We start from the raw sequence: 12,058 nt of genomic DNA on the forward strand, positions 1-12,058 counted from the left end.
TTCATCAGCAAGAGGCAGAGGCCGGCAAGCACGAGGAAGGCTTTCTCCTGCCAACTCTTTCTAAGTTTTCTCAGGAAGGTACTGCACGAGCTGGGTGGGAGAATCTTCCCTTTTTAATTACTCCTTCCTTGAAATGCCCTCATAGACACAGAAGCTAGTCTCTTAGTCAAGTCCAGACCCAATCACGTTGACTGTAACAATGGTCATCTCAGGCTCAAAGGGGAGAAGCACAATTTATGTGCTGCTTACAAGCCATTTTCCCAAGTCACCTAGGGGTTGAACGAAGGAAAATAAAAAGGAAATAGGAAATAAAAGGAAGACATGACTGCTCCTGGGAATGATGGAGGAGAAGGTTTATTGTAGATGTGAGGGAGAAAACTCTCAGAGGCAGAGGCATCTGCCCGGGTCCAGAGTAGACAAGACCAGCTGACTCGAGGGTGTGCGTGCGTGCGTGCGTGCGTGACTGGTAGTAGTAGTAGTAGTAGTCGTCGTCGTTGTCGTCGTCGTCTCGTCCAGATAGCTGGATTGTATAGGGAAGGGAAGAGCAGCTGGGGAAAAGGCTGCATTGCCTCTGGGTTGGAGGGTAGGAGACTGAGTAGCTCAACTAGGAGGATCCTGTAACAGGGAGGGAGGGATAGTGGGAAGACCTGGCAGTCAGCGCCAGCTTTGATATGTTAATAGGCACTTCAGTTATCTGTTTATCTGATAACAGGCACTCAGATAGCCATTTGTCCAGGGTTTGAGACCTAACAAGGGTGGTTGTGAAATAGTGAGAATGTATCCATGGAATAATCATGGAATAATGCTGTTTTCACAATTTAAATATTCACTACCTTTATTTTCACTTTCTCCAAACTATATTAGATTACTTCACTCCCCCACCCCCACCTCCATTTACTGCTAAGTTCAAGTTCCTCAGAAAGTTCAAGTGCCTTGGAGGTGGCAGCTCAATTTGATTATAAGATACAGGTAGGTCTAGAATCGGCAAGGCCATTCACTGAGAGCCAGGCCTGCGTCCTGCTTGTTTGATTTCATTGTGCAGAACTTCATTTAAACTTTTTGCTTTGGTTAATTCACTCTTGACATTTCGGGGAGGCAGCATAATTACATTAGGTTTTGTTTGCTTTATGGAAGACTGCTGCTGCTTTTGGAATGCGTGGAAGGGAGGAAGCCTTAGTCAAGTGTCCTACTTTTTGCTCACTAAAGATATAAATTATGTTTATATAACCCTTGCCTCGTAGCCTGACTGGATTCTTCGGGTAGTTGAACGTTTTTTCATTCACCATTATAATGTAAAATTTCCTCTTAAAGTTTAGAAGATAAAACAGGTCCGGCAAAGGAAGGCTAAACAGAGACTTTCAATGTCTGTTGTTGGAAAGCCTGGGAAGATGACAAACGAATTAAAATAGGTGGAGTTCTAGAATCTCTTTTATGTTTTCTTAATTCTGAAGCAGTTTTGAGGGGAAAGCCCACAGTGCATCATAACACAGTGGGCTAGCAGCCAAGAAAGAAACGGCAAGAGTTCAACTGTGCTAAAGGTCTTTGGCATCTCCCCAGTTCGGGGCGTCCCTGGGGTGACCACGCCTGGGGCGGTGCGCTGGGCCCCGGTGGCCGATCTTACCGGCTGGCGCTGCGCCTGTCCTCCGCCCCAGGCCGGGCCCACACGGCCGAGCCCAGCGCGCCGGGGGAAGGAGTTTCCGGCGGACCCGCCTCCCAGCCGCTTCCTGTCCCGCTTGCCGACCGGCTCCTGCCCCGTCCCGGGACGGCGCTTGGCCCCGCAGCCCCTGGAGGTCCCACTCCGTGCCTCCTGCACTATGCAGTCCCGCCTCCTCCTCCTTGGAGTCCCGGGCGGCCTCGGCGACGTGGCCTCGCGGCGCGTGCGGCTGCTTCTGCGGCAGGTGCTGCGGGGCAGGCCGGGTGGGGGCCAGCAGCGGCTGGAGGTCAGACTGATGCACGCTGGGGTGACTGACTCAGGTAACTGGGCCCTCCGACTCCGCTGCTGCCACCTGCCCTCTCTGCTGTGTGATGTGGGGCAAGGCGCTGGCGCCCCCTGGGCTCCACTCTGAAACCTGAGGGATTCGGACTAAGGTCTCTGATGTTTAGGAAGACAACATTCTTCGCCCACTGGAGGTTTTGCTTAGACTAAACTCAGAGGTTCATGCAGTAGCCTTTTGGGGGCTGCTGAAACCGGCGCTTGACCTTGATCTCTGACTTCTAAGGGCTCGGTAGGTGGTTTTATGTCCTGAGCCAACTAGGGCTTGTGATGGCATAGAAAAGTGTACATTCTTGCTGGAGAACCTGTGCCCACGTTTCTTCCCAATTTTAACAGAAGACTCCGTTTCAAGCACTCTTAGAACTGAAAATCAGATTTAGTTAAAACCCTGGACTATAGTTGGAATGAGTGAGTCTCAAAAGAAAAAAAAAAGGGCCTTGCTGAGGATCACACAGTGAAATTGCAATTTAAAACTTGCCTGTCTGCGATCATAACTTCTAGAGCATTCATTTTCTTTCTGTTCTGTTACTCACTTTTCTTCTGCCTGACAACATTAAAAAAACAACCTAAAACAATGAAAGATTTCTTTTGGCTCACAGTCACAGACGTTTGTATGCGTGATATCTCCATCGCTGTGTTGAGGTAGAAACTCATGGCGGCGAGTGGACTTAGCAGAGCAAAGTTGCCTTCTTTGCGAGGCAGAGAGAGGAATCAGGGATAAGACCTACCTTCCGAAGATAGAGTCTACTTTGTCTCACTGGGCTGACCTCCTTGTGTGTATCATCTCCAGATAATGCCATCTCATCTAATGAATCCATCAGTTCACCACTCCAGATGATAATACGCGCTTGTCATAGAAGGCAGAAGTCAAGGGTAGAATGTGGCATAATCTGACAGGCTTTGGGGTAGACTCTGTTTTTTTTGGTTTTTTTTTTTTTTTTTTTTTTTTTTTTGTGCTCTCTAGCTAGCTGTCAGAGCCATGAGTCAGCAGATAGAACATTGGAAAGAGGTTTTTAAAAAATGAAAAGTTGTTTTTTTTTTTTTTTTTTTTTTTTTTTTTTTTTTTTTTTGTACTGACATGCCTTCTATATCAAGGTTTCTAACACTGAAGCTGAGAACTGTGGGTAAACAAAGTTGGTGCGTTCACCAGACCTGGGCACAAGTAAGAGCCTTTATGACAGAATAAAAGATGAACTCTTGGCTATGCAGACTCCTAAGTTAAGACCTTCAAGGTTAGAATGGCACTGTTGAAATCAGAGGACATACACAGGCCCAGCACAGAAAGCAGCAGGCTGTGATGGATTAGTGTTGATGCTGGAAAGACTCTCCAGCATGTGACCTGACTCACTTTGTCCTCAGTTGGCATTATTTCCTAGCAGTGTGACGAAAGAACAAACTCAGGTTATAGACATTTCTTCTCCTGCACCATATGCCTGTTTGTCTTGTCTGCATGTTCCTTTGGTGCCTGTCAACACTGTATACCAAACAAGCATTCACTGGCTTACTAGGTGAAAGTTCATGGAGAGTGTTTCTGTGAGAGTTTGCGATTGCTTTGCTGGCTTTCACGATAGCACCTTTACTAATCCTTTTATGAAGGGGGAAAAGGCCATTTATGTGAAAAGTAAAAAAGAAGTTAGGCAAGGTGGCACATTTTAATCCTAGCACTGTGAGTTCAAGGCCAGCCTGGTCTACATGGAGAGTTCCAGGCTAGCTAAGGAAACACAGTGGAACAGTTGTCTGAAAAAATACAAAACAGATGGGCACTGTAGCCCACCAGCAGGAGGATGTCAGTGAGTACGAGGCCAGCCTGGTTTGTAACAAGTCCTGCATCGCCAGCTCTATGTAGAGAGAACCAAACCAAACCAAACCACCTCAAACCCACCCCAAACCATCCAAGGAGTTCTCAGAGCTCCTGCTTCTCCTCCTTTTCTGTTGGCTGGGGTGGAATCTATAGCTTGTAGATTCCTAATGTCTATGCTTTAATTAGTGGTAGTCATATCTCAAGGTTTCAGAAACAAACCGTCAGTCAGCAAGGAGGTTATGGCTTCACATAGTTGACACAGATCACTGTGACATCGTCATAGACGGGGCCAGCTGGCTCAGTAGGGCTGGATCTGAGAAATCGATGAGCTGGGAGACAGTTCTCTAAACCCACGGCTTTCCTTTATCACCATTTGCTGTAGGTTTCACAGCCTTTTCCTTATGATGTCTGTGTGAAATAGATCTGTTTATACAAACAATAAAATGTTCCCAATAAGCTGTTTTTCACTTAGAAAATGGAAAAATAAATCCTGTAAAACAGTCCTCTCAACACATTAATAATTGCCAGTTTTTGGTGTTGGTTCTGTCAGATTATATATATCTAACTGTACAAATTGGATCATATGTTTTTTGTAAGTTATTGCCCTATATGATCACTTTAATGAGGTATTAACTTCAGACATTTACCCTTATAATTTATTTTATCAGTTTCTTTTCATGAACATATAAAATCTATTTTAAATATTTTTATATGAAAACAATAAAAAAGATATTTGTTCTTATACATGTTTTGTGACTTAAAGATTGTCCTTGGGCCATAATAACAATAGTCATGTGACTTTGGTGAGGAAAAATTCAGAATTCTGGTTTCAACTGAGAACAACTACTGTGGTTTAGTCTTATCTCTGTATTTAACAGATATTGAACCTTATGGAATTCATTGGCTACTTTGACCTCTTAGACTCTGAGGATCTCCTGGCTGTGTTGTGTATTAAAGAATTTAACAATAAGATTCCAGAACAGTTGTAACCATATAAATCACTAGAAAGATTCATATCAGGAACACACAGACGTAAGATGGACATTATTGATACATTCAGTTTTTTACTCTGCTCTAAGTTTTACATTCGTAAAAAATGATGTGGGTTGGGGATCTAGCTCCATGAGAGAGTGCTTGCCTAGCATATGCAAAGTCTTTAGTACAAAAACAACAAAAAGCAAAAGTGAACTATTGGTTTGGACCTGATGCGATTCCCCTACTCTGGGAACTTTGGCAATACTTGAGATGAACCAAGGGAGAGGGATGCTATTAGCATCAGTGGGACTAGGGTGACAGTCAACATCACAGGATAACATCTCAAAACAAAGAAATTACCATTCCAAAATGTCAGGACTGTCACTGTTGAGAACCCTGAACTGAGCCAACTTGTCCATGCTGCTGCTAAAATAAAAACTCAAAACCATTTGAGTTTAATAGAATTGACAGCTCAGGCAGAAGGTACTCAGAGACCTGCTGACATTGTAGGCAAGCAGCTCACAGCTCACAGAAGTAGGATGTGGAAACAGCTTGGCCATGCCCAGCATTTGTTTTATTTGCGCCTGTTCTGAGCAGCTGACAGCTGGTGATTGAGGGTAACTAAGCTACTGTGACTGGCTCCATTTTACTCGTTAAAAAGTCAAAACGCTTGGGATTTCACTGTGTAGGACTCAAAGTACAAAGGTATCCTCAACTTAAAGTCCGAGTTAACTTTAACATTACGACTGCATCCTGAGGAAGGTTCACAGAACTGAGTGCCAAGTGTGGTAAAAGTTAGTGTGCTCACGAATAGAATCCATGGTCTCTAATCCATGGTCTTTTGAGGTGAAGATCTTGAAGTATCTGGCAGAATATTCAATTTTTCAGGGATTAACAAACAAAGTTATTGTAGCAACATTTTATTTATTTGTTTGTTTATCAGGGTCTCTTTATATAGTCCTGGCTGTCCTGGAGCTCCTTAAGTAGATCAAGGTAGCTTTAAAGCCACAGAGAACTTTCTGCCTCTGCCTTCTGAATGCTGTATAGCAACATTTTAAGAAAACACACACACACACACACACACACACACACACTCACTCACAAACACAGACACACACACATACATACACACACAGACACACACTCACACACACATACACACATACACACACACACTCACACACATACACACAGAGACACAGACACAGGCACACACATACACACAGACACACAGACACAGGCACACACATACACACAGACACACAGACACACACACACATACACACACACTCACACACATACACACAGAGACACAGACACAGGCACACACACAGACACACACACATACACACACATACACACACACACTCACAAACACAGACACACACACATACACACACAGACACTCACACACACACATACACACACACACACTCACACACATACACACAGAGACACAGACACAGGCACACACACACAGACACACACACATACACACACACACTCACAAACACAGACACACACACATACACACACACACATACACACACAGACACTCACACATACATACACACACATACACACACACACACTCACACACATACACACAGAGACACAGACACAGACACACACAGACACACACACACACACACACACACACACACACACACACACACACACATACACCCTAGATGTAAGAGTTAAAAATAATTATCAAAGCCGGGCACAGTGGCACCACACCTTTGATAGCAGCACTTGGGAGGCAGAGGCAGCTGGACAACTGTGAATTCGAAGCCTGGCCTACATTGTGAGTTCTAAGACAGCCAGGGTTATGTAGAGAGACCCTGTTTCAAATGACAATAACAAACAGCAGCAACAACAAAAAGAAAGTTACTATTTAAAAGAAAACTGACAGCCATTCATTGTAAAAAAATTGTATTAATTAAACATTGGAAAAAAATGAGTGAAAGGTTCCTGGAATTGACTGGTGTTAATGGGCCAGAGCCATGGAGGACCGAAGTGATCAAATTCTAGAGGAAAAAAAAAATGAGACAGATCAAATTTCCCTCTTATATTTAACTTAAAGGAAAAATATAATGATCTGGGCATCTTTTGCACTGAAACCAATTTTTTGGTGAGCATTTGTGATAGTATGGCTTTCACTGGAATGTTTGTTTCCCGAGTGTCCTTGGGTTCAGTCCGGGCTCCCTCACTGAGCATTGCCTCCTTTGTTGTTGCTTTTATTTTCTCGAGACAGGGTCTTTCTGTGTAGCCCTGGCTGTCCTGGAGCTTGCTCTGTAGACAAGGCTGGCCTCTATCTCAAAGAGATGCTCCTGCCTCTTCCTCCCAAGTGCTGGGACTAAAGGAGGGCACCAGCGTAGCTCAGCTCCTGAGCATCTTGTCTGTAAACTGACATTGCTATGCCTGCTGGACTGCCTTTGCCTTACTGGAATGACAGTGTCAACAACCATTTGGTTTTAAGGGGAAGCAGTATTCACCAAAAAACATGTTAACTGGTCAGCTTCTGAGGGCGCCCTATTTCTTCTGGCTAGACTGAATTCTTGGTGGGTATTCAAAGCTGCCTTTTGGGTTTGTGTGCTCCCTGCCTTTGCCTTGGTTCCTGAACTTCACTCTTCCCCCTCATTAGGCTCAATTTTGCTCTATCAGTTTCACTGCCTGGCCAGATTTCTTCAATAGGAAACAGTGATAGCTTTACTGCCTCCCAGATCTGCATTGTTTGTTTGTTTGTTTTGCCTGTGTGCATGGTTTTAGGCAAGGTCTCACCACGCAGTCTTGGCTAGCCTGGACTACTAGATGTCTGTCTGCCTGTGCCTTGCAGGCAGCACAGGGATCAAAGGTGTGCGCCGTCCTTTTATTTCAGTGTTAAAGAAACAGCATCTTTTCCCTCCACCATTGACAGCATTTCCAAGCTCTCTATGGAAAGTCTTCAGTCACCTGTATATCTTTGAAGCAGTCACTGGCCCGAGGGTGGGGCGTTCTGGTTATTTTGTGGAGAGACCTCTTCTCTAGGGGTGTAGAGTAAAAGTCAGGGTTAGGGTCTCTTCTGGAGACAGGGATTTTGATGTCAAAGAATGGGAAAAGAATAGTGGACATTTAAACACGACAGTTGTCCACTGGAGTGAGTAATTGCCAATCGGGTTCATGTAAGATTAATTACTTTTTTATTATCTTAAACATAGAAATTTTTATATACCTTTGAGAAATCCTTTTAAATAAGACATATTCTAGGAAATAAGGTTAAAACTTACTACTTTAAATATTTTCTAAATTTAATTTCATTTAGAAGGTTTTAGCCGTTGGATTCTTTTTAATTAAAAATCTTGTGCAATTTCTTCCATATCTTAATGACACATAATTGACTATAGTTATCTGTGACAATTTCATACAATATGTGGATTTAGCTAATATGTGTCTTATTTGCATATTTATTATAAAAGTGCAGTTAAAAACTCAGCAATATTGTTTTCGTACTTTTAAAATGGGCTCATTCTGATTAATTATTCTAGTAGTAGTAATTATTCTAGAGTAGACTACTACACTGTGAAGTCCTGATTGAACCTCTTCCAGAACCTCTTGAATGAGACTCACAGAGGCAGTGATCAATGTAAAAGCAAGAGGAGTTTAATTCCGACATGTCAGGGCCATCCCACTTCAAGGGGAGATGACCCTGAGTCACAGAGTTATATACCTTACAAACAATTGGGGCAGAATTTGCACAATGGTAACTAGGCAGGGTACTATGTACATTTGGTGGAGTGAAACAACTTTCAGATTGGACTCAGTGTATCATTCAAGACTTTCCCAAGGGTGGGTCGGTTGGAAGCCACAGGTAGCTTTGTGTGACAGTTTGGCTTGTAGCTGTTCCAGGAACTAAACCAGTTTTCTTCTTCCTGGAAGAGAGGGGTCCTTGTGCTCGGAGGTTTGTGGTGGGAATTTCCCCACTGGCCCAGATGGACTCCAACTTTGGCTCTTTGAACTCTAGTAGTAGTCACTGAGTATCCTATGTTTTAAGTCTCCCCTCCCCCCCAGTACTTTTTATTGAAGCAGGTCTCACATAGTCTAGGCTAGCTTCAAGTTTTGTATGTTGCCAAGTATGTCCTTGAACTTTTGATCCTTCTGCCTTCTGTATTTCTGCTGTGCAGGGATTAGAAGGTGTGCCTCCATGCCTGCCCTGTCTCTATATTTCTTGACAGGATTTTATGTAGCCCTGACTGGCCTCAAACTCATTTGAGAACCAGTTGTCTCTGACTGCAGGGAGTAAAGGTGTGGATCACCACATGTAGTTTTCTTTAATTATTTGATTTTTTGATGTAAAGTCTTGCAATGGTGCCTTGGGCAGCCTGGAATTTGTGGCATCCCTCTGGGATTATTTACACGTGTGACTGCATCTGACTTTAAAATTAGCTTAGAATTAACAAAAGGTTGTCCTCAAGAGAAGCTTGTATTCGCTTCTTCTGCATAAATTATATTACCTGTTGATTTTTCACATTCCACCTTAAACCATCTCATTTAAATAAATCTGTCTCAAATGGCTTGACTTATGAGCATGTCCATACATAGTATGTATTCAAAACATGCAGAAAAATTACTTAAATTCAGGGCTTAAAAACAATATCTCAGAAGACAGTAGTTAATTTAAAACTAATCACTTGTTCACTTGTCAAACATTTGTTGAATATCTAGAGTTTGAATATTTTATTTGGCACCAGATATAGTGATGATTAAAACATCCACCCTCTAACAAGAAAAACACTCTTGAAAACTAACAGTAGTCTCCAAATCTTCAAACATTTTTCTCATCTTCTAAAAGGATTTGCAAATACATGTTTTGTACATTTTTAGGTTGCTGCCTAGAAGTTTTCCTTCTTGGTACAAATGGTAGCAAAGGGTATTGTTTCTGGCAGACTGTAAACACTGGCACTTTAGATGATTTCAATTTCATAATCTTTAGGAGCCCAATGGTGGGTTTGCCGCTGTGTTTTAAAGAAACCTGGAGGCTCTTGGCCATCAAATATTACTTACTCCTGCATATCTTTGAAGCAGTCACTGGCCTGAGGGTGGGGCGTTTGTATTTCAGCTTTACGTGTACTTTATGATTTTATCTGAATATGTCTTTTCTCTTAGAATTTTTATTTTTATATTACTTTTCTGCAACAAAAAAACCCTTGGATGTTTCTTTGGACCTTTATGTTATTATACTGCTTAGTTGTTCAACATGACTTCAGTGTTACAGAACTTGATAACACTTTAGAAAGATACTCTTTAATGACTTGAGCTATTCTCTCAGCTAAATATTACTTAATATTAATTAACTTACTAATATGACTCCTATTCCCCAGTTGAATGTTATTGTTGGAGTGTAAGCAATTTCAATGTAGCAGTGTCAATTACGTCTTTCCAGACTTTCTAAATTATATTTTGTTCTATATTAATTGGCAACTTGATTAGGGCCTTATTTAATTTTGTTGGTAACAACACAAAGCTGGTTAGATTTTATTAATTTGATACAAACTGAAGTCAATTGAGGAACTGCCTTCATCACATTGGTCTGTGGCAAATTTTCTTGGTGAGTGATTGTGGGACAGCCCAGCCCATTGTGGTTAGTCACGTCTTCTCTCAGGAAGCAGGCTGACTAACAGTGGAAAGCAAGCGGTGTTCCTCCACAACCTGTGCTTTAGCTCCTGCCTCAGGTTCCTGCTTGAATCTCTGCTCTCACTTCCCTCAGCGACAGGTTCAAACCTGTGAGATGCAATAAACCCTTTATCTTCAAGTTCCTTTTGGTCATGGTCTTTATCACAGCAGTGGAAAGTAAACCAGGACAGACAGAAACCACCTGACTTGCAGAAGAATGGTGTGCTTGGTTAGTGAAGCCATTTGTGTCTCCATTTCTTGGAGGGTCATTAGACTCTCCTCACTATAATTCATCAGATGGCCTTATCAGTTCTTCTCTTGGTGGCTCCTTCTATAGTGTGCTTTACTAGGATTTGGGGATAAACTAAAATTATTTTCAAAGTGCTTTTGCTAATACATTGATCTAAATTTTTGAGAAAATACTTTAGTCTATTATATTTAAATACATTTTGTCAAATTTTTAAAGTTTTTGCTATTAACAAAGGTATCTATTTTGTCAAACCAATCACTCAAGTTAGCCTTTCTGACAGAAAAAGCGGTTATACCTTTTAGTTAAAAATGAGTGTAATATAGTTTAGGGGATGGAATTTAAAAAAAAAAAACTATCAAGAAATCAGTTATGGGATTTCTGATTTACTAAAACAAGTAAAGCCAAAGCTAAAAGAATCTTGTGGCTGTATTTGTGACTCCTTTCTTTCTATATGCCACGCATTCATTACATTGATAACATATTTCATAAGTGATTTTGTACCTTTGATCTTTTAAAAAATTGACAAAAAGGATACAATATTGAGGTAAGATTTTAAGGCATGAATTAAGGACTATGGTAGATGCATGGTGTTCTGTTAAATGTGTAAGAGTAAACTATATTGATCATGTCTGAAGAATAATTAGATGAAAATCATAAGAATTGGAAATAAATTCTTTTTAAAGCTTCATGTCCATACTCGATGTATTTAGTGAAGCAGAAAACTAATTGGCTGGAGTTCATCATCCTCACAGTAAAAGCATGAAAATAGAGCTTTCTATGATAGGTAATAACTAAAGGGGTTGAATAGGTGTCATTCAAGAATATGTTTTTGCCTGTCTACTTGAAAGGCACACCACATTTTTTTTCTGAAAACTTAAGTTCCCTCTGATATTCAGTCAGAGCATTGGGAAAATTTTTATGGTACTCTATCAGGGACTACTCACTACATGAGATGGGTCAGCATCCATGGTCGACATATGAAATATTCAAGCTGTGCAACATTCCTCTTAGAAATGCATCAGATTATTTTCCGTGGGTGTGTGAACATGTGCACACCAACTTTCAGGAGCTGGTCTCTCCTTCCACCTTGTAGGTCCAGGAATTGTCTCTGGTCTCACGGCTTAATGGCAAGCAATCCCCCTACCCCAACGCCATCTTGCTGGCCTTCAACAGTGTTTTTATGTTTGTTTTGTTTTCTTAAAGCTGTAGCATGAGACAAGCTGATCATTTAGCTTATCTTCAAGTGTGCAAAAAAAAAAAAAAAAAAAGCTGTGTTTGAAGTTTTCTATGTTTGCGTCTGACATTTCCCATCTTGGCTTCTTGATAAAACTCATTTCTCCACTCTGCAACACACTTTATTTGACACAAGCCAGCACCCACCAAAATA

General features: G+C 41.7%; 1 protein-coding gene across 2 annotated transcripts in view; it reads left to right on the top strand.

Annotated features, from left to right (window-relative positions):
• The first annotated feature begins 1,719 nt into the window (after nucleotides 1-1,719).
• Nucleotides 1,720-12,058, top strand: part of Vwa8 (von Willebrand factor A domain containing 8) — a 324,101-nt gene continuing 313,762 nt past the window's right edge. For both annotated transcript variants that reach the window (NM_001427283.1, XM_087585390.1), the window contains exon 1: nucleotides 1,720-1,974. In NM_001427283.1, the coding sequence (NP_001414212.1) occupies nucleotides 1,815-1,974 (160 nt within the window). In that variant the 5' untranslated portion in view covers nucleotides 1,720-1,814. The remainder of the gene's footprint in view (nucleotides 1,975-12,058) is intronic.

Source organism: Rattus norvegicus, chromosome 15 (assembly GCF_021556685.1).
Source record: "Rattus norvegicus strain SHRSP/BbbUtx chromosome 15, alternate assembly SHRSP_T2T, whole genome shotgun sequence".
Taxonomy (NCBI): Eukaryota; Metazoa; Chordata; class Mammalia; order Rodentia; family Muridae; genus Rattus; species Rattus norvegicus.